General features: G+C 41.5%; 5 protein-coding genes across 6 annotated transcripts; 3 read left to right on the top strand and 2 right to left on the bottom strand.

Moving 5' to 3' along the window:
• Positions 1-378: 378 nt before the first annotated feature.
• Positions 379-1645, bottom strand: LOC108121758 (uncharacterized). The gene is made up of 3 exons (XM_017236048.2): positions 1454-1645; positions 782-1305; positions 379-646 (listed from the first exon to the last, which is right to left on the bottom strand). Exons 1-3 carry the CDS (start codon positions 1643-1645, stop codon positions 379-381), a joined length of 984 nt encoding a protein of 327 aa, XP_017091537.2.
• LOC108121885 (uncharacterized) lies at positions 1455-6716 on the top strand. Of its 2 annotated transcripts, XM_043212104.2 has the most exons (6): positions 1455-2206; positions 2746-2957; positions 5494-5707; positions 5798-6009; positions 6102-6212; positions 6272-6716. In XM_043212104.2, exons 1-6 carry the CDS (start codon positions 1925-1927, stop codon positions 6447-6449), a joined length of 1209 nt encoding a protein of 402 aa, XP_043068039.1. In that variant the 5' UTR covers positions 1455-1924; the 3' UTR covers positions 6450-6716. The 2 variants fall into 2 exon arrangements, with proteins under 2 accessions (XP_043068039.1, XP_017091678.2); XM_017236189.3 differs by lacking the exons at positions 5494-5707; positions 5798-6009 and having other exon boundaries at positions 1468-2206.
• Positions 6717-7357: 641 nt separating this feature from the next.
• On the top strand, positions 7358-9190 carry LOC108121893 (uncharacterized). Its single transcript, XM_070281589.1, has 4 exons — positions 7358-7803; positions 7872-8047; positions 8105-8221; positions 8921-9190. Exons 1-4 carry the CDS (start codon positions 7522-7524, stop codon positions 9039-9041), a joined length of 696 nt encoding a protein of 231 aa, XP_070137690.1. The 5' UTR covers positions 7358-7521; the 3' UTR covers positions 9042-9190.
• Positions 9191-14622: 5432 nt separating this feature from the next.
• On the bottom strand, positions 14623-15435 carry LOC108121757 (HDC15381). Its single transcript, XM_017236046.2, has 4 exons — positions 15274-15435; positions 14982-15220; positions 14821-14931; positions 14623-14764 (listed from the first exon to the last, which is right to left on the bottom strand). Exons 1-4 carry the CDS (start codon positions 15433-15435, stop codon positions 14623-14625), a joined length of 654 nt encoding a protein of 217 aa, XP_017091535.2.
• A 2705-nt stretch (positions 15436-18140) lies between these two features.
• LOC108121872 (uncharacterized) lies at positions 18141-19757 on the top strand. The gene is made up of 3 exons (XM_017236174.3): positions 18141-19052; positions 19222-19422; positions 19487-19757. The coding sequence occupies exons 1-3, from the start codon at positions 18175-18177 to the stop codon at positions 19755-19757; spliced, it is 1350 nt and encodes a 449-aa protein (XP_017091663.2). The 5' UTR covers positions 18141-18174.
• The last annotated feature ends 678 nt before the right edge of the window (positions 19758-20435 follow it).

Here is a 20435-nt window from a genome sequence, read left to right as displayed (position 1 = left end):
ACACAATCAATAAAAAATAATGTTTTTACTCGACAATTTATGCAGTCAGTTTTTATTTATATTTATTCTTTGTTCGCGAAAATAATAAAGAAATGAAAAAGTTCTAGTAATAACTGAAAATAAATTCAATAACTTACACAAATAATATAAAAGTCTTCAGTCAATTTGCATCATTATAATATTTATGCACCATTTCATAGATTATTAAATATTAAACTGAAACGAAAGTAATAAGAGTTCTCAGACCATTATGAAAGAACTGTCTGCATCAGTAACCACTTGGCATTTATATGGGCCGACACTAGTTATTTGTTTCCCTCGTTTCTGCCCTGTTCAATAAATTTATTTTCATGTTTTCCTTATTTCAATTTTATTTAATCAATGCACATATTTCCCCCGAAACCGTTCGGTGACGAGGAGCAAAAAACTCTGCCGACAGTGGGGCCCGTAGAGGTTGGCGCATTCATGCAGTGAATGGCCGGCGGTGAAGGCCTCCCGATATTTCGGTTTATGTGCAATCTCCGGATGCACGTAACGCAGCATGATGCGGAGGATATCGTGGAAGAGCGTTAAGCCGGGCGGAGCCAGCAGATGCCGGGACTCGCACAACGTTCGCATGATGCAGTACCGGGGCTGATAATTGAACCTGAATGGGCGAAAAGTGAATATTAAATAGATTGAAGTTTCGTCAGAGTTCTTAAAATTATGCAAAAGTTGTCCAGCAAGAGTGATATTTTATTAAATAGCATATTATTCGCGAAATTATATCCAACACACTTACATGGTGGCCATCATGCTGACAAGGTCGAAAAGCATTCCATGCGGACTAGATTTATGGTTGATCACCGTAGCTCCGTTTGCTTCCAACTCGCGCCTAAGGCGACGCGACATGGCCGAAGGACGGCAGTAGTAAGTGCCATACATATCCTTGACCAGATGCGAGGCAGGACATCCGGCCTGCATCTGATGCGTGTAGGACTTGCGACGACTCAGGGTGGGAATGCCTTGTGGGTAGGCGAAGTAGAAGGACTGTATGGGATCCGAGGGACTGAGGGGCACAAACACAGGTTGAGGAGTTAATGCAACGGGTGCAACAGCAGGTGGCGGTGGCGGTGGAGGAGGAGGAGGTGGTGGTGGCGGAGGAGGTGGCGGTGGGGGAGGTGGTTTCACTTTAGGCTTTCCCACGCGACGGGGTATCCAATCTTCGACCGCCGCCGGCATCTCGTAAATGCTCGTGATCTCCGCCAGCCAAAGCATCCCCCTCGGAATGGTATCCAGAATGGCTTTAGCGCAGTTGGCTGTGAGCTGATTGGAAGAATTTTAATTTTACTAAGAGTCTATGAAAAATTCTTAGAGATCTAACAAATAAAAAACATTTTCAACCAAACTACCTTTATTGACTCTCATTATGAATATATTTTTTTATTTATATGTATGTATGATTCAAACTTACAGTCATTGAAGTTCCTAGTTCAAAGGTAAGCCACCGTTTCTGTCGATGCAGAAGATGGCTCTTTTCTAGCATATAGGTGACGCGTCGGTTGGGATTCTCCAAAGAAGCTGTACTTGACTGATTGCTGGCCAAAGCAAAAGTCATCAAAAAGGAGCCAAGAACCAAACCTTTGAACCAAATCAGATTCTCCATAGCGAAGTGAGTGGAGCCTAGCGAAGAACTAACTTACTACAAACCAGTGAACTTCAGATTAGATGGGGTGGCCAAGTTAGAATTTCGTTCGCGTGGCTTTTCAATTTAGCCAAACGCATCGCGAGCTTCTATTTGGCCAAGACATTACACTAAAGTGGGTCAGTTGACTGGACTCTAATTTAATTAACATGTTGGCCTTTGTTTCGTTGAACGAAATGACAAAAAGATGAAAGAAATGTGGTGGAAATCAATAATCAAAAGTTTGAATCAGTTGGAAAAATGTCTACAACTTGGCAGATGCTACCACTGTTCTTCTGCACAGCAACTCTCTTGGGCCTGTGCCAGAGTGAATCCGTTGAATCGCTGGATGTATTTGCTCCGGCAACGAGTCACGAAGCCGCCAAAGTCAACAATGTCACGCTGCCTCCGCCAGGACTCGTCACAAAAGAGGAAACCGACTTCGACCAGGACCCACTGACACCACATGCGGCCCCATTTTCGCAGCGGAAACTCTCGAGGGGCAAGCGTTTTGTGGCATTTCCCGTGGGTTCGTCAGCTTCGGTAAGTCAATGAACCAACAAACAATGGGCCACAACTGCCACCGGCTTGCACAGTTAAATATTTCTTCTGTTTTTTAAAAAGCTAAGTAATTTTTTTCCACATTTTTATTCAGGTTTACTTTTAATATGATTCAGGCTATAATGAAAAAAGTAAGCTTTTAAATTATTTTTTATTGGAGATTGGACCAACCAGTTTTGGTTTAAAAAAGTCTGTCAAAGGAAATTAAACCAAAGCTTCGAATAAATTTAAAAAAAAATAAATAATTTTAAGCCCAGAGGCCTGCAATATAAATTTTGCTTTTGTTAAACTTTTTTTGAACAATAGAAAAAAGTTCTTGTTCATTAGGTCAATTTTTACAGATTTTGAATTAATTTTTATAAAGTGAAGCATACGAATTCTAAGGTAAAAGCACTAAATAAAATTAATATAATATAATTTTCGTCGAAAATATATCCTTAACATTTGTATGAATATATTCTAAAGATGCTTAATATCCTGAAAATATTTTTATAAATCATAAACATTGTTATCCTTTTAAGGGAGCTGTTTGTCTGACCACCGGTGTCATCGGTAACCCCAACCTTTTGTACCTCAGTTTGGGAATCAATTGGGGTGTTGCCTACGACCTACCCAATGTCACCTGGGTCCTCCAGAATGCTCATGGCTGGACCACAAAGAAATCGGCCAAGGCGCAAATCAAACGCAGACATCGACGTGAGCTCTACAGCCGTTTGGAGACAATGATAGACAGGTGAGTGGGGAGGAAAATGGGCGTGACCAGACGGGGTTCAAAGACACTTTACCTGCCCAAGAGTGCTTGTGTGTGAAAATGTATACAAAGTTGTGAGTTGAGATTTTCAAGTCTCTCGAAAGTTTTGCAAACAAAGAACTTTGTGTATAATTTTATTAAGTGACTTAATAGTTTAAATAAAGGTAAGACCATAAGTTTCGGGGATTTACATAGTTATTCATAAAATACGAAAAGGGGCATATATGTAATTTAACACTCCCCTAAAAAGAGAGCTAGCTGCTTTTGTCGTTTTATATTGGATTTAAATTTCAAATTCTATGGATTTTGTTTTATTTAATTAATTAGCTTTTAAGTGAAATGCCCAAATTAGCTTATAAAATTTACATACTTATTTCCCGACCTCAAACAATTTTCAAATTTTATGTTTCAATGTATAGACTTTTAATTATTTATTTGAAGTATTTAGACCGCACTGTACTCTGAATGCTGCCACCCGTACATATGTAGATAATTTTCATGGCTGAAGGATCAGGTCCTCCATTTGCCATCCGCCACCCACCCGTCTCCAAGTTTCCGCCCATCGGGGTGTGTCTGTGCCAAAATCAGCCAAGCCACTTGGCTTATCACGCACAGTGCGACCGAGAAAACTTGCACCCGAAGTGGTCGTTGTCCCTACCCCACTCCACTCCACTCCACTACAGCCAGACCACCCCATCATGCCCCACTTGGCACCCCGAAAAACCACCCAGGCAGGCTGGCTGTCACGCCCCCGCCCTTTTAGCACGGTTCTTAGGGAATCTGTAGGGGATGCGTGCTCTTGGCATAATAATAAAATGTTGGTATTTTATATTAGCATTTAAATTGGCTTTTTGTATGCTTCGGAAATAGTTTAATATCCGCAGAGGACGAGTCCGAGTCTGAGTCTGAGTCTGTGGTTCGGCAACTTTAACTTGAAGCCGATGCGAAAAATGCATAACAAATTAGGCCGTAATTGGGGTGAGTTATATGGTGGGCAATGTTAAACTATCTGCAATCTGTAAAACGTCCCATTGACAAGCCCGACACCCACACAAACACCAAGAAATATGTATCGCTCGATGGAGGGATACAGTGACAGGCATTGTCATGGTAATCAAAGGACTTGGGCCCCTTTTAGATGTCGAATTTGTGCCTCAATTCCACATCCCAGCTAAGCTTCAAGTGGTCGTCAAAAAGTTGCCATATTTGTCCTTCGACCGGCTTTAGCTTCGGCTTTGGCTTTCGATTTGGCTTTGGCTTTAGCAACGACTTTGGCTTTTACTTTGGTTTTCGTTTTGACCTTAACACGGCTCACGTGTCGAGAATTCGGTGTCTTGTGTGCTCGTCTTGTATTTCATGATTGTTTTTCCTCGATTGGTTTCGCTTTTCGATTGTCTGTTTTGCTTAGCATCCCACAATTGATGCCCGGCAATTTTCCCACTGACTTTTGGCATTGGCTCCCTCTGGTTTACGAGCGCTTTTCCCTCTAATGGGTCAGCTAAGCGCCATCCCCGGCCTCAATTGCCTCTATCCGATGCCGATCCTGCCTTCCTGAGGGGAGAGCCGATGGGGGTGTATTCTTGTCTTTGTGTATGCGATGTATGCCCTATGGGGTTAATGAAGTTGTTTGTTTGTTTGCTCGCCTGTCTCCCAGGCCACAGCATTCAACTTGACAGCCAACGTCCGTAGACGTGGCGGCTAATCCGGGGAAAGAGCTAAAAACTTTTCACGCCCACATAGGAAATATCCCCTGCACATTTTCTTCAGGTCCATTGCTAAAAAGATTTTATATTATATTTTACCTTAAAGTACTCTTATCTTCTAAAAAAGTCTTAAATATCTTTTGACATTTGCATTTTCTAAAGATACTTTTAAAGCAAATAGCTCCTTTACATTACCCCCCGAACAGTTGGCAAATATGGACGCCATTCCCATACAGCCCATCGATCTCTGTCATCGCATCTTTGACTTTCCACAGGCAGTTCCACCTCTTCGCACGGCATCGACAGGTGCTGGTGCAAGTTCTGGTGCCGGTGCCGATGCCGATGCTGGTGCTGGTGCAGTTGCATGTGCAGGCAATTCAATTAAGTTACAGAACCTGTCTGTCCTGGGCCCACCACCTTTTAGCCCCTGTCCCTGGACCTTTTGGGCCTGTGCCATGTTTATTGTAAACGTGACTGCTGCAAGTGTCTGAAGAGCATTCTAAAACGTTAACTGACAATTGACACATTTGCACTTTGGCAATTTTCCTCCTTTGCCCACAGCCCATTCATTGTCTTCGCCAGAGAATTTTCCGCTACAGTTTTCAGTCTTTCTTCGAGTTGCACTAAGAGCAGCACGTGCCACCAGCAACAGCTACTGCTTCAGCCAATGCCATTGCCATGATTTACGCGCACTCCGTATTGTTTAATTATCGTTTAATTGTTGCAAAGTTTTTGATTTACGGTTTAATTGCAACGACAAATGCAACGCCCTCTTTTACGTCCATCGCCAACCCGCTTTTGCCGGGAAATGTCAGCCGTGATTTATGGCCGCAGCCAACATTGATGACTATGATGGAACGTGCATCGGACGACTCCTCCGCGTCATTCGCCAACACATCCACATCGGAATCTGACTCTGAATTCTCTCCTGCCCCACCACTCTTGGAGTCAGTGCACGACCGCTGGCGTCGCCAAGTGCTCAGTCGTCCGAGGCGCTATCTCAGCTTTCCCGAGGGCTCCTCGCTTTCCGTATGTGTCACCCAACATCCCTTAGCCCCATCCAGCTCCCAGTCATCCATTCTCTCCTGAGTGCGCTTTGTCATTTTTGAACTCGATCAGGTGGCCGTGTGCTTCACCGTCGGCATCATTGGCAACCCCAACTACGCCTACAACAGCTTCGGCCTGAACTGGGGCACGGCCTATGACCTGCCGAACACCTCGTGGGTGCTGCAGAATCTTCACGGCTTTGCAACGCATCCTGTGGCGCCTGCTGTCCTGAAGCGTCGGTCAAGGAGTGCCCTCTATCAAAAGATTGAGACCATCATAGATAAGTAAGGGGTATTTTAATCGGGTTTTTGGGGAAAAAGATCCCAAGAGCATTATATTAATCGTATATATTAATTTTTTAAAATGATTTTCTTAGCATGGGCTACGATGGACGCAATTGTATTTTAAGAACCCTCTGCGAAAGTCGACAGTACTTCCAGAAAACCAAGATGAACATGATTGGTGAGATGCTTCGAATTATTTTCAGGTAAGGTCATGGAACGAATCTATTCAAAGTATTACTGGTTTATTTCTTATGCCCAACAGCCTGCCAAAGCAAAAACTTTATACAAGGGAACTGCACGAGAATGCCGATATAGTTCACTATGATCGGGCTTACCGCAATGGACAGGACGACGACTGCCTCCAGTACAACTGTCATTTCTCATTAATAGAACTGGCCTTTGGCAAATACTCTACTCCACCGAAAAATTATTACGCATAATAAATACACGATACTCAAAAGTGCTCTCATCACATTTTTTTAAATGTCAACTCTCTGCCCCAGCACCTCAGCCGATCCAGAAGCCAAAGGTTAGGTCACTTGTTGAGCCAGGTTAAAAAATGGCCCTCCATATATCTTCTGCCCGGTTCTGCCGGTTGGTCTCCCAATGCGGCATCTGCCGCTCCAGGAAGGAATTTATGGTGTCTGTGAGCCAACTCTAGCTGACTGATGTGTGCGTCACTTTTCTGGCATCGCTTGCCATCATCATTATCACCCATGGTACTGAAGGACTTTAATTGAATCGAAATAAAAATAAGCTTGACAAAGAGTCTTTTGCTTTTCTTCTTGTTGGATATGGTTGCTATGTATGTAAGCAAAGTGGAGGAGCAATAAGAATGTGAAGCTTATGCTCACAAATACTAGGTGTTGTGCTCGAATTAAAGTACATTGTTTGAAACATAATAATTACAATATTTGTATTTATTTAGAATAAAAAACAAAGCCCGATCTATATGAGTTTTCCAACCTCACCTAAGTACACCTGAGATAGCTCCATTTACAATGGAAAACGGGTCAATTGGGAATGTCAACAAGACGAGCTCAGCGGCGGAAAGAGCCAACCCAAGATGGAAAGATGGAGAGAAAAGTGTTAACAAGTATATGTCATGTCCAGAACTAGAATACCATAGCAGGTGGGAATGGCTAGAAGCAGAGTGTGATGGGAATGGCCAAGACACGAGATGTCACCAAACCCCACACAGAACAATAAATAAATAAGCAACGCCAGCAGTAGCAACAAAGCATCTGAAATGAATTCTAGTGGACGATTCACGTTCTTTGTTTGTTTGTTTTTTCTTTCGTATTCTCGACTCTCGTATTTATGTCAGCCAGATTAAATATATCCGAGAGCTGATTGATATCAGTAGCCAAGGGAACCTGGAACTGGACACAAGCCGGTCCAAAGAATGCGAACGGCAATTAAGCCGAAAAAAATTTGGGAAAAGTCAAGTGCTTCCAGGCGACACAACCTATCACCCGTCCAAGGTATTAATTAGCGGAAAATCATCACACTATGGCTCACCTGTCAGCGGCAGCATTGCTGATGTTGCAATTGGTGGTGCCACCCATCCTCGCCACCCACCCTCATCAGACACCGTCTGTCACTCAACCCGTTGACAATTTTGATGGACTCGTCGGCCTGACCGAAGCCCACATCGACAATGGCTCTGACATGCATTTTGACAGCTCGAATCCGATATCCGACCCAGACAGCGACTCTAACCCGGGAAACGCCACCAGGATTCTGCGTCGGGGCAAGCGGTATCTCCAGTTCGCCAAGGGCTCGCGTATGTCGGTGGGTATGGAATTACGGTTTTAATTGGCAACAAATCACCAGGGACTCTCCTTTTTTCATTCCAATAGTGGCGTACCAATGGCAAGAACAACCTTTGGACCATAAATGCCCTATATGCGTACGGATACGGCTTTCGCGCCAATTATCCCTTTCCGTCCATCGAAGAACAGAAAAAGGATAACGCAGTGTTCTTTCGATTGTTTAAGCGAGATCTGTTTTCAAAGCTCGAAACTGCTTTAGATGGGTGAGTTCTAGGATCGGATTTAATCAATTTTATGTATATTAATTGGTATCACCTCAGACATGGCTTTGATGGCAGAGCCTGTATGCTAAAGTCCTTCTGCACAGTCGTCTATGATGTGGATAATCCCAGAAAGAAGAGTGGCATGCTCTTTAAACTACTGAAATTAATATTCAGGTGAGTTAATCAAGTTACTGAACAAAGTAGAGCACACATAGTAACCAATTAGCATAGTTCTGATAAGTACATGAATAAGCCAAACCAGTTTCAGGCCTACAGTATATTATAGTAGAGTAGTATAACTTTCTTAGCTTTTGTTTTTTGAATATCCATTATATTAGTTTAGTTCTTACGATGGTTGCAATGGTCTCGCTCCGGTTAGGCCTGTTTCTCACATTTGTGGCTCTAACTGCATCTTTGGAAACTAATTCCACATTAGTTCATCATCGGGCGAAACGATATCTGGACATTATAGACACAACTCGTATATTTGTGGGTAACTCAAATCCTATCCCATATATAGAAATTCAAAGTTTAAAGTACCGTCCCTTTCAAGTTCCGCGTTAATGCTAAAAATAATGTGATCAAATCGCCCGTAGTCTGGGCCCATGGCTACGGCTTTCGTGCCAATACCCCAGTGCTGGTTAAAAGGGAAAACAGACCCTTTCGAAGGGATACCTACGAACTGATCCACGAACTGATCGATCGAAGTGGTTTGGATGGGAGGGCTTGTGTCTTGAAGGCCTATTGCACGGCCTTGTCGGGCGATCATAATCAGGGCTTTCTGTTTAAATTATTAAAATACGTTTTTACGTGAGTGGTTGCCCCAGATATGAATATAAATTATCCTGTTCAAATGCATTCGTTTAATTGCAGCCTGGATGAACACGACAAACGCCACATGCCGCACTTGCGAGAAGAGAATTGCGAGCAAATCATGCATAGCCACTGCCCCTTGAGTTTCGACAGTATATCACCATATACAGATGATATTTAATAATGTTTGTGTTGATGCGATGCTGCTTGATTTTTGATAAAAAAAAATAAAGTAAAATTGAGATTGAATTGGACTTGAAAAATAAACAAGCTATTGCCTAAAACAACATTCCCAATAAAATTCCAAATATGGTAAAGTGGTTGGTAAGTTATCCTAGGGCGTAAAAAGCTTGAAAAATAAATATAAATATTGACAATGTTTTACTCTGAGTTATCTTTATTAAAAATGGTTATATTCTAAATGAACTAGAAATGTAACTACAGCTGGGTATTTTTCAGTCTAGCTTAGTGATGCCTGCAAATGATATTAATTTGCTGCTGTTGTCATTTGTAATTTATAATTAACTTGTGTGTGCCATTTGCAGGTCTCTGCAAAGTGCTTCGTTATTTTTTCCACCCGCCGAATGGGAATCACCACCGTGCATTTAATTGGCATTTTTATTAAACAGCTGAAAGTGAGCAGGCACAAAATAATTCACAAAAAAAAAAAAAGGATCTGTTCCAGATACCAGAAAATAACAGCAAGGATTCTGTGGCCATTGTTGACCTCGTTGCGTGACAAAAGTTTCAGCTGGTGTTGCAGCTGTTTAATGTCACCAGCATGAAAATGCCGAGTGGTGTTAAAATGTTTGCGGCAGCCTTTGATGCACTTGTCATGCCACCATGACCGCTCAGGCTGGCAAAGCTTGTCTCCCACCCGCCCTTTTGCATTAAAAATTAACTTTAATTAAGTCGAAAAACATAAATTACATGCACGCATGCTGGGGCATTAAAATGCACACATACCAGACCGAAGGGACAGCCTCATGTGTAGTTTCAGGTTGCCAGTTGCCGTTCCTCAAGTCTGCACATTCGCCACAAAACGAAAGAAAAAGATGCAAGTCCTGGAGAATTGGACCACAAAACTTTAAACATTGTTTCACTTTCTCACACCCACAACCAAGTCCCGACCTTAATCAAGTATTAATTGTGTGGCTGTGCGTTGAATTGCTGCATTAAAAGGTCAACTCCACTCCTCACCCAGATCGACTGACCTTAATTGCAGAATGTGCCACTCCCGCAACCACACGTTGCACCTGTACTTTAACTGCAGGTGGAAAGGATAAACACTTATTGGACATTTAATAAATATGCTAATGAGACCTTGCCAATATTCTGCAAATATTAATATTCAGTATCTGGAAATTCAAGGTTTTACATCAATTCTTTTCTATTTGGTCAGGACTTTATTAAATTTGAATATATTGTTTTATTGAAGAGGTATTTAGAGTTCTTTACCTTTTATCAAAAAACATTCTTTTTACATTTGCTGACATTGCAATTTTAAATACTATTTCTTCCTTTTACCTGCAGATTAATTTTATTTTTCGGTGATGTTTGCATGTTTCTTGTCTAGTCCCTTTCCCTTGTGCTATTTTGCTTTCGTGATGTATGTATATATGTACGTGGCCAGAGTGCTGTGCAATAATAATTAATTTTAAAATACCATGGAAATGTTCAGAAGGGTCTCTGCAAGAGACACTTAATCGGGAAAGAGTGCAAATGAAAAGTGGACAGACGCAAGCGACTTTAACTAATTGAACTCTCCGCCACTTTTATATTAATTAATTTTCCTAATTGATGACAATCCTAATTAAGTAAACATAATTAGAGGATAGATCAACTTGCAAGCACAAGAGTAGACTTTGAAATATTGAATATTTCCTTTAAACAGGTGCCTTCAAAGTCCACCCACCCTAATTAGTTGGGAATAAAGCATTCAAAATTTAACATTTGTTGACCGTCACTAATTTGCAGCTAATATAAAAATTAACGACCAGATGTGGTTAGTTATTTGGCCTCCTTCCATTTAAAATGTACGCATGTGATTGGCCTGCAAACATTGTGTGTATGATGATGATACATATTGACGAGATTGGCATGTCCCTACGCACACTTTCGATAATTTATTGGCTTTCAAGGACCTGCAAAATGCGCACCTGGCTCATTATGCATGCGAAAAGGACCAATCGAGGGTAAATGGGCAAGACTCAGGGCCCAAAACCTCAACCTGGCTGCATTTCCATTTATCTATATTCCACATCCATTCATTCATTAATCGGAGTCTGGTTGGGCGGCGCGGTGGAGTGACTGGCATGCAAATTGATTTGATGTGTTGTCAATTAAAATGTGCAATTAATTTCATTTGGCTTGCCTCACATTATCGAATATGTAATTGGATGGGATTGGGCGAAAGGCCGCACACTTGCACTGGTTCTAGATAGGGAATATAGACTCTGACAGCGGCTGCTAATGAGCTCAGTTAGCCAATTCAGTTTGTGGCCATGAGCCTGTGTGCGTGTTACCCTTCCCAGTTTCCCAGTGTGTGTGTCTAAATTAAACCGTCTATGATATGGCAGAGAGCATAGCGTATACGCAATTAGTTAGTCAAACGCTGATTGCCACTCTTTAGACAACGTGGGGCAAGTGAATAGTTCTAATATGTTTAAGCTTTTTCTGAAATTACGCAAAGATACTTGTTATGTATAAACTTTACTTATAACTATAGGCTTTAAATTCGAAAGAGCAGATGTATTTTAATTTTTATTACCTTTTATTTGATAAAAATGTCAAAACCTTTATATTATGACTAAATTAACCCATTTATTATTTTTATCCCTCTCACCTCTAATCTAATCCTATGACTGCCATTATAAAAACCAATATGCCTAAACTTAATTTTAAAATCCTAAGACTCTCGACATCAGCGATTCGCTTCCAGCTTCCATCACAGTCTTTCTAAATTAGTTCAAGGATTAGCGCAATAAAACTAACGTGCCATGGACTTGCGCAGCCCTTTTGTTGACTTTGGGGAACTGGGGCGTAGAACGGATGGCGGATCTGAAACCTTTGGGGAAGAGGCAACGGGCATGTCACAATTTCCCAATTAGCTACTCATTGAGATAAATTTCTTATGCAAATGATGACAAGGCCAAGTAGGGCTTTTGGGGGGCGTGGACAGGCGCTGAAGTGCTGGGGAGCGCATTGGCAGCCGAATACATACCGACCTTACGACACCGTACTGGTTAGGGGAGTTTGGGACCCAGGGATCCAGAGCCCCAATATCTACAGCTGATGGGGCAACAACTGCAAAAGCCAGAGGTAGAGTGACATTGAGTGACTCGCGTTGACGAAGACGCAGCGCAGTAGCAGACGCGGCAGCAGCAGTGGCAGTGGCAGAAACATCAGCAACATCAGCAACAGTGGCAGCCTTTCGCTCACTCTCTCTAATTGGCTGCTGACATTTGCCAGCTAACAAAAACAATAAGACCAGAAAAGGCAAAAGCAATAGCATGTTGGAACACAACAAAAAAATAAACAGCAACAGAAACACAACCAGAACCAGTAGTAACGGAAAGCTGAGCAAATTTGACATAATTAAAATTCTGAAAACCAGCAACAACCTTTCTAGGGCACGGAACGCGAGGAAGCTCAAAAAGTTCTGCTTTATTACACAAATAAAAAATAAGAAAAATAAGGTATGGAAAACATTTTGCTAATTTATTTTGAGTGATTAACCCAAGGTGCTAATTTCTCCTGCCAACTGTCCCACATTTCCTTGAGAAATTGTAATAATCTTATAAGGAAGTACCGGTGCCAGTTACGTTTCGTAGAACTTATAGAACCCGTAGAGTTCATTGAACACTCGCACCAAAGTGTGAAATATGTTAAGAGTCAATGACTTTAAACCAGAACTGCTAAACCATAGATCATGAATTCTTCAAGAAGTTTCTTAAAGATCGAGAAGATCACATATCCAAGGGCATCGCATTTTCGAGGAGCCTCTTTTAAATGTTATCTACCTCTCTGCATTCTCGAAATTTAATTATAAGTTGAATTTGCTTAAGGCTCAACCGCGCATACAGAGGCAAACTTGCTTTGTTTGGTATCTGGGTGCGATAAAATTCACTTGAGAGCATCGCCAGGAACTTTGTTGGGGGCCCCCCATGAGGCGAAGGGACGTGGCACAAACAAATGCAAATTGCTCATACGCCGTATGGACCACCGAGGACGACAAGAGTAGCAGAAATTGCGCTTATTAAAGTTTGACTTGTACTTTTGCATATTTTTTTGATGATTATTTTTATTTTTTGGGGGGAGAAGTCGTGGGCGAGCGGTGAGGGAAGTGTGAATGCAGCGAGGCAAAGTAAAAGTTTCGGATAACAAAAATTAGGCATTGCCTTTGCGTTCCATGATAATTGCGAACAATAGAAGGCGGCAGAAGGCTAGAGGCTGCTGGGGAAAAATGTGGGCAGGAGGGGAGCGGTTGTGACCATGTTAATGCTTCCGCATTTGCGTTCAGCTGCAACATTGCACCAATGTGTGTAACTTTGGGGGCACTGAAACAAATTATCAAAAAAAGTTTTGGGAAATTAACTACAGTTTCTTTGAGATATAAAAATGATACTTTTTTAAAAATTTTTTACAATTTTATATTCTTGTTTACAGTTTTTTTTAGATACTTAATAGATATTCAATTTCAAATGTTAGATATAGATAACCTATATTTTCTTACGAAAATATGAATTTCTTACGAATTTATTGATCTTTTAAACCGAAATTAATGAAATAAATTGGATCAAGCTATTTGAAAAAATAACTTCCTGTGCATGTCCGTGTGTTAGTGTGTGTCCTGTACACATGCAAAAGTTTGTGTGCCAGCGACATTCACGCCTCGCTGCACTTTTTACATGCTGCATGTTGCCTGCGGGCATTAAGTGTGATTTTATGCGATTTGTAACAGGCAAACACCCGTTCAACGCCCCTCCAGCCGCTGGCCCTCGCTGGCCCACATGCAACACCTCCCACAGTCAACGGCATTGGTAAAAGAAAAAACCACAGAAGCAGCAGGAGCAGCAGCGGCAGCCAGAACCTTAACCCCCTCACTTCTTTGCTAATTTACATTTGACAAATGTTTTGCATGCAACAAAATTTCTGCCACTGCTGCGACGACTGCTGTTCGTTAGTGCCCCTCCATCCCAAATTCCAGGTCCCACATCCCAGAACCCAGATCCCTCAGTTCCTGGCCTTGCCCCTTGGTGTTTTGTTAGCTGCATTTGTTTTCATTTGGTTTCTGTGCTGACATTGTTTACAGTTCAACTTGGTTTGAAATTAGTAAAAATCTCACACGAGCACCCGCCACAAAAAGCAATAAGAACAAAAAGCTGAAACAATAAAAATACACACCAACAACGAGAATCGAAAAAGACAATCGGGACCTGGAAAACAGAAGGAGAAGTTTTCCCAAAACTAATTTAAATTGATGTCAGAGGCAAGGTGCTAAGCGATAAAACTTAAGGGGACAAAAAGGATGCTAGATAGGAGGGCATGTTTTAAATAAACATAAAAACACTTGCAGTTTAATTCGGAAAAATTAAAAGGATACAGTTTAAGCAACACTCTATTAGGTTATATTTTTAGTTCTGTTTTCTTACATATTTGGAAGTCAAGGAAAGCTATAGAAGTTATATATTGAGCTTTTAAAATATAGAACTCTTACGCCTTTTATTTTCCATTCAAAAAACATGTTGTAATCTTTCTTTCTAGAAAGTGATCTTAGTCATTTTGGTAAGTTTGCACCATAGTTCTTTAGTGCATTCGTAATATGTTTTCCTACAGTCAGCACCAGCTTTCCCAGCATCTCTGGCTTGTAAATATCTTTCAGGAACATTGTCTATTCGAGGTCTGAAAGACAATATAAGAAAATTTATTGGTTTTTATTTTTTTATTTTATTACTCACATCAGCACCGCATTCAGTATCTCACCAAACATATTATTGTGCTGAAAGGGTCTCTGACATATCTCACAAATGCTTCTTAAAAGACATGCACTTCCATGTTTGCCACCAATCCTTTAAATAAAATGATTTAATAGCTTTCAAGTAATATTGCCACTATTTACCGCTCAAGGCCTGTTTCAATAATATCGTACAACCAAAATCGAGTTTCGTCCTGCCTCCACTGAATTTTGATATCCTTATGCCACTCTCTGGCCGTTGAAACAAAAGTCGAGGTATTCCAGAAACTCCACCAATAGATGGGAATTGGGGAGGGTACATATTGCGCTTGGTAGTTAATGAATCCCCATAAGGACTCCACCGGATCCGCCTCTTTGACGGGATAGGCCAGTCCTGTAACAATCTGCGGGAAAACAATAGGACATTCGAGATGCGGAAGGTCGATTGATGACCGACCTTGTTTGTGCCCGAACCATTAAAGATGGCCACGCGCTTCGAGCGACTCAAACTCGACTGAACAGAAGTCCCATTGGACTGGAAGGGCTTTTTGGCAGGACTGCAACTACCCACAAATAGGAGAAACAGGTGGAGAGCCAACTGCTTGCTGCTGGAGTGCATGGTCAACTAATTTTGCAGGCGATGTGGCAGCAATGGGCAATGCAGTTTTTAGTTTGCTCAAGAAATCGTCAGAGAAGACTTTTGCAAACTTGACAGAAAATAAACATTACAGCACTGAGAAAAATATATTTAAGGTTTACAAATTAATTAAATAGTACAAAAATGGAACACAAAAATTTCTTTTGCTTTAAGTTTAAGAAGAAGAATTCTTTGGGCTAAATTCTTTGTAAAGAATTATCGCTCCTTCTAAGTCTGAGTTTTATTTAGAACACCACAACACCTTTACACAATTGTCAAAAACATTGATGTGAAAAAAGAAAACCGCAACTCCATTTTCTCTGTGGTTCTTCAACTCTGACCAAAGTGACATGTCACTGATGAAAATGGCCTCATGTGCTCTTACCATTCCAGCCCAAAGGCCAGAATGGCATTGTGCGTGGGCCAGAAAGCAATCGCCTCTGGCTGGGACTTAACATCGAACACATCCACGAGTGCTGCAGTGTTCCAGCTGCCTGTTGCCACCTGGCTTTGTTTAAAAGCTCCTGCGGCTCTTTGACTTCCATTTGGGATGCTGCTACCCACAATACAAGATCTACCCTCGCAGGGCTTATGTCGAACGGACTTTTGTTCTGGCCACGAATGCCTGATTGATTGGTGTCGCCAATTCAAGTTCGCACAAAAGCTAAAAGTGGCAATAAATGGAACGATCTACAAATCGTTCAAGAATCAGATGAAAATTGGGAAAGATATGGACTTCGCTGTCGCTCATATGGCACTCCCAAGCAAGTTTCATAATTTTGAAGAAATTAAAAAAATTTGACAAAAAATCTAAAAAATATTTTGTTTCTAGATTTTGATGCAGATTTGTAGAGAATTGATCCACAAATCGTTTAAGGTATTCCCCTTAAGATTCGGATGAAAACTCGGAAAGATATGGTCTTCGCTGTGGCTCATATGGCACTTCCAAGCAAGTATCATAATTTTGAAGGGGACCCCCCATAAAATTTGACAAAAAAACTAAAAAATATTTTGTTTCTAGATTTTGATGCAGATTTGTAGAGAATTGATCCACAAATCGTTTAAGGTATTCCCCTTAAGATTCGGATGAAAACTCGGAAAGATATGGTCTTCGCTGTGGCTCATATGGCACTTCCAAGAAAATATCATAATTTTGAAGGAGACCCCCATAAAATTTGACAAAAAATCTAAAAAATATTTTGTTTCTAGATTTTGATGCAGATTTGTAGAGAATTAATCCACAAATCGTTTAAGGTATTCCCCTTAAGATTCGGATGAAAACTCAGGAAGATATGGCCTTCGCTATGGGTCATAAGGCACTCCCATGCATTTTACATAATCTTGAAGGGGATCCCCATAAAATTTGACAAAAAATCTTAATAATATTTTGTTTCCAGATTTTGATGCAGATTTGTAGAGAATTGATCCACAAATTGGTCAACTAAAGGTTCAAAAAATGTACAATAAATTCAATAAGGTGTACAAGCTCTATGCACCATTCACCTAACTTAATCCTTAATGTGAATAATAATGGTCAGTGTAAACTTTAAACGGATTAAACAAAAATAAAGCGAGTGTTATACTCTCGCCTTGTTGAGCATAAAATTAAAATTCACTTAATCAAACAGAGCATTAAAGCGAAAGATTAATGCGCTTAATCCATCTGAAAGCCATAGCGATTAAAATATTTCCGGTGTAAACAACTCCGCTGACCTTCCTCTGTTGCCCAATTCAATTTGGATGGATGCATTAAAGATTATTTATTGTGGTGGCCACCAATCAGGATCTCTAAATGCTGCAATTTAACAATCTGTTATCGGGCCGTTACACATTGTTACCAAATTCCACTGCAATTAATCGGAGGCTGCAGGCCACGGAGATATGGGATATTTGGGGAATACTGGGGACTACTTAGCACCTTTTTAAAGAGCACTTGAAACGGCACAAAACGAGTTAACGACACTCAATTGGGTGCTAATTGTACAATTAAACTTTGCCGGACCGAACTGCTGACCGAGTTCGATGCGTTCCAGCCACCCCGAATGTCCGGCATCAGTTCGGTTCGGACAGCTAATGGCATCAACATATCGTATAACACAAAAAAAGAAACCCAGTGACCGGAGCGGGCCAATATCGAAAATCCAATTCCAATTCGCTTGACTCGTCGCTGTCCCTCTAATGGTAATTATCTGCTTCATAAATTCTCGTCCAATTGCGCTCGAAGCGCCGAGGCATTTCGGAGCGACAGTGTTTTAATTGTGAAGCCCAATGCCGATGGCGGGTCCGTTCAATTTAACCATTACCCAGTGCCCAGTGACCAATAGTGTCCATTACCCATAACCAACTTTCCTCCATGCCATCGCTTGCGCTCGGAATGATATTGAAAATTGCATTAATTTAACGCATGATTGGCAGGGACAGAAAGTGGAAGCGTCACAGCTACAGTGAAATTATGCAAATTTGAGTTGCCGATTTTATATTTTGTGTTGTCCTGTTTGCTTCCTGAGTGCCAAGTCACGAAGCAATCGCAATGTTCAATTACCTAATTACAGTGATGGACAAAAAGAGTTACTTTTAAAAGAAATATTGATTCCCTTGCTAATAATTAACAAATAAACTAATAATAAAAAAAGTTAATTTTATACTTAATTTAAATATTTCTTAAAAATAAAAGTGTATCTTTAAATATTGGAAGAGAGACTGGCTTTCATTAAGCATAAAATGGTAAAAACAATCAAAATAATTGGAGCCACAGGATTCGGACTCTTGTTAATTTTTCTGCTTCCACTTTGCCTTTTCCGAAATGAGAGACCGCCACAAAGTAATGATACGTTCGATGGTGAACATTTATTGGGCACCAACATCAACCCATTAAAAGGACCTGCGGGGGAGCTGGAGGTAAGTAACGAGGGATGGCGCCACCGGTTGATGCGACTGCACCGCCAAAAGCGCTACCTCCTCTTCCCCGAGGGCTCCTCCTTCCAGTTAGTCTTCGACATCATCATACCCATCGTGGACTACACCAACTACGCCATCCTGGGCATCACCTGCTCGGTGGCCTGGGAGCTGCCCAGCAAGGCGCCCAGCGAGCTGATTGAAAACGTGCTTACCCGCATCAACGACGGCACCATCGGCACTGTCCGCCGAAACGACAGCGTCCCCGAGCCCGATCCCGAGGCTCCCTCCCAGAACTGGAACCAGAACCAGAATCAGGATCCGGACAATCGAGACGCCGCTAATTGGCAGGCAACGCACGCACTTCCAGCGAATCCGCCGGCATATGCGGCCAATGACCATGGCTACCAGTCGTACTACACGAATATCCAACGCATCCCTGCCTCATACACTTATGCAAATTCTGCAAATGTGAATTCCGATGCAAATGCAAATGGACAGCAGCGCCAGGCGCCGATGCCAGCTAATTGGCATGCGCGACAGTCGTGGCCAAAATGGCAGCGCCAGGAGGCCGGGACCGGGCCGGTAGCAGGTGTAAGTCCATGGTCTGGGGCAAGAACGGACAATTGGTGGACACGCAACGGTCAGAGGGTGCAGCAGAAGTGGCGTGAAAAGCAACGCATGTGGAACCCATCAAAGTGGACGTAAGTACTCCCATAATCACAATAAAATAGACAAGCAAAAAATGCAAACAAGTTTTAAAACAATATGGTTTAATCTTAGTTATTATTTTATTAGACAAAAACTTCTAAAAAGAAAAATCTTGCACAACGTTGCGTATGAGTAATACATTTTTTCCTTTATATCCCTCAGCTCATTCCCAAGCTCGGGATACTCCCAGCGTCCTCGGCAAGTTTTTAAGTCCCCACCCAAGCATCGAATATATCCTGTGTTCGCTAAACGCCGAAGGAGAAGAAGTCTGGAACAAGATCCCCATTTTGAGCGATTTCATTTACAACAGCATCTCAGTTCCCGCCAGCTGTTGTTCGGAAAAATCGAAAGGCTGTACAAATCGTAAGTCAAAAATAAAAGAATTCTTTATTAAATATTCAAAAAATCAATATACAATTTCTTATAGACAACGTCTTAATGGCACTTCCTGTGTACAACGAGCTCTCTGCGAATCGGCCCAAAGACAGAGGCGCCTCCAAGGAAGAGATGGCCCGGAACCGCAAAGCTTCATAATGGAACTGCTTTCGGCCATTTTTCAGCTGCCTAGCAGCCTGGATATAGATGACCCCAAGGAGCTAGAGCTTTTGATGTCACCCCATTATCTGGAAGCACACCGACAGCAGAATAATTGTCGAAAACTTTACGGCGATTGTAGTCACTCATTTTGGTTGGACTAGTCTTTAAAAAAAAGGAAAATAAATATCTATCATAATATAATAAGAGATTTTGTAGTTTACGAGACTTACTAGGACTCTTAAGAAATTTAAATTTTCCAAGCCCTGATTAGTTGGAAGGAAAAACCTCAATCATTCACTTTTGCCCTCCCCTTTGACAGCTGAGTCAGCTATTCAGATATTGTGGAGCAGAATAATAAGCGAAATTGTACCAAAATTGCTTGAAAGTTTCTTCAGTTTGAGCTGAAAGCATTTCACTGAATACCAGTTTTGTTTATCCCAAGGAAAACTGTGACTAGTGATCACATTACTTCAACTTGAGTTCGCCAACAGCAGTAGGAGCATCATCATCATCTAGGTGGAAGTGTGCTACTTTTCAGATAAAAAAGAACATACCCAAGGAGGGGAGAACAAGTTGGGAAGCGTGAAAAAGTAATTTGAACCTTTAAATAGTCCAATGAGCTCACGACGCCCTGCAAGACAAACTACTTTGCCGAAACACCAAAGACTAAAAGTGTGAAAACTAATGAAAGACAAAAGAAGCGCAAAAGAAATTTAACGAACGGAGCTCAAACTCAAACTGGAAACTTTCTCGTCAGAAAGAGAACCCCACTTACAATTAACAGCCCAGGCAACAGCAGTCCAAGTTCAGAGCAAACCTTAGAACCCGTCCGATTCTGT

Source organism: Drosophila bipectinata, chromosome 3R (assembly GCF_030179905.1).
Source record: "Drosophila bipectinata strain 14024-0381.07 chromosome 3R, DbipHiC1v2, whole genome shotgun sequence".
NCBI lineage: Eukaryota > Metazoa > Arthropoda > Insecta > Diptera > Drosophilidae > Drosophila > Drosophila bipectinata.
The sequence above is the reverse complement of the archived record's forward strand: the minus strand, read 5'-3'. Positions and strand labels throughout refer to the sequence as shown.

What these genes read in the sequence shown, in the direction of transcription:
- LOC108121758 (XM_017236048.2), bottom strand. Translation starts at nt 1,645, where the DNA reads ATGGAGAATCTGATTTGGTTCAAAGGTTTGGTTCTTGGCTCCTTTTTG. An exon ending in AACTAGGAACTTCAATGACT is followed by an intron (nt 1,306 to 1,453) that starts GTAAGTTTGAAT and finishes TCTTCCAATCAG; the next exon opens with CTCACAGCCAACTGCGCTAA. An exon ending in GTCAGCATGATGGCCACCAT is followed by an intron (nt 647 to 781) that starts GTAAGTGTGTTG and finishes TCGCCCATTCAG; the next exon opens with GTTCAATTATCAGCCCCGGT.
- LOC108121885 (XM_043212104.2), top strand. Translation starts at nt 1,925, where the DNA reads ATGTCTACAACTTGGCAGATGCTACCACTGTTCTTCTGCACAGCAACT. An exon ending in CCGTGGGTTCGTCAGCTTCG is followed by an intron (nt 2,207 to 2,745) that starts GTAAGTCAATGA and finishes TATCCTTTTAAG; the next exon opens with GGAGCTGTTTGTCTGACCAC. An exon ending in ATGCTTCGAATTATTTTCAG is followed by an intron (nt 6,213 to 6,271) that starts GTAAGGTCATGG and finishes TATGCCCAACAG; the next exon opens with CCTGCCAAAGCAAAAACTTT.
- LOC108121893 (XM_070281589.1), top strand. Translation starts at nt 7,522, where the DNA reads ATGGCTCACCTGTCAGCGGCAGCATTGCTGATGTTGCAATTGGTGGTG. An exon ending in CCAAGGGCTCGCGTATGTCG is followed by an intron (nt 7,804 to 7,871) that starts GTGGGTATGGAA and finishes TCATTCCAATAG; the next exon opens with TGGCGTACCAATGGCAAGAA. An exon ending in CTACTGAAATTAATATTCAG is followed by an intron (nt 8,222 to 8,920) that starts GTGAGTTAATCA and finishes GTTTAATTGCAG; the next exon opens with CCTGGATGAACACGACAAAC.
- LOC108121757 (XM_017236046.2), bottom strand. Translation starts at nt 15,435, where the DNA reads ATGCACTCCAGCAGCAAGCAGTTGGCTCTCCACCTGTTTCTCCTATTT. An exon ending in ATGGTTCGGGCACAAACAAG is followed by an intron (nt 15,221 to 15,273) that starts GTCGGTCATCAA and finishes GTTTTCCCGCAG; the next exon opens with ATTGTTACAGGACTGGCCTA. An exon ending in ATTGAAACAGGCCTTGAGCG is followed by an intron (nt 14,932 to 14,981) that starts GTAAATAGTGGC and finishes TTTTATTTAAAG; the next exon opens with GATTGGTGGCAAACATGGAA.
- LOC108121872 (XM_017236174.3), top strand. Translation starts at nt 18,175, where the DNA reads ATGGTAAAAACAATCAAAATAATTGGAGCCACAGGATTCGGACTCTTG. An exon ending in TGGAACCCATCAAAGTGGAC is followed by an intron (nt 19,053 to 19,221) that starts GTAAGTACTCCC and finishes TATATCCCTCAG; the next exon opens with CTCATTCCCAAGCTCGGGAT. An exon ending in ATCGAAAGGCTGTACAAATC is followed by an intron (nt 19,423 to 19,486) that starts GTAAGTCAAAAA and finishes AATTTCTTATAG; the next exon opens with ACAACGTCTTAATGGCACTT.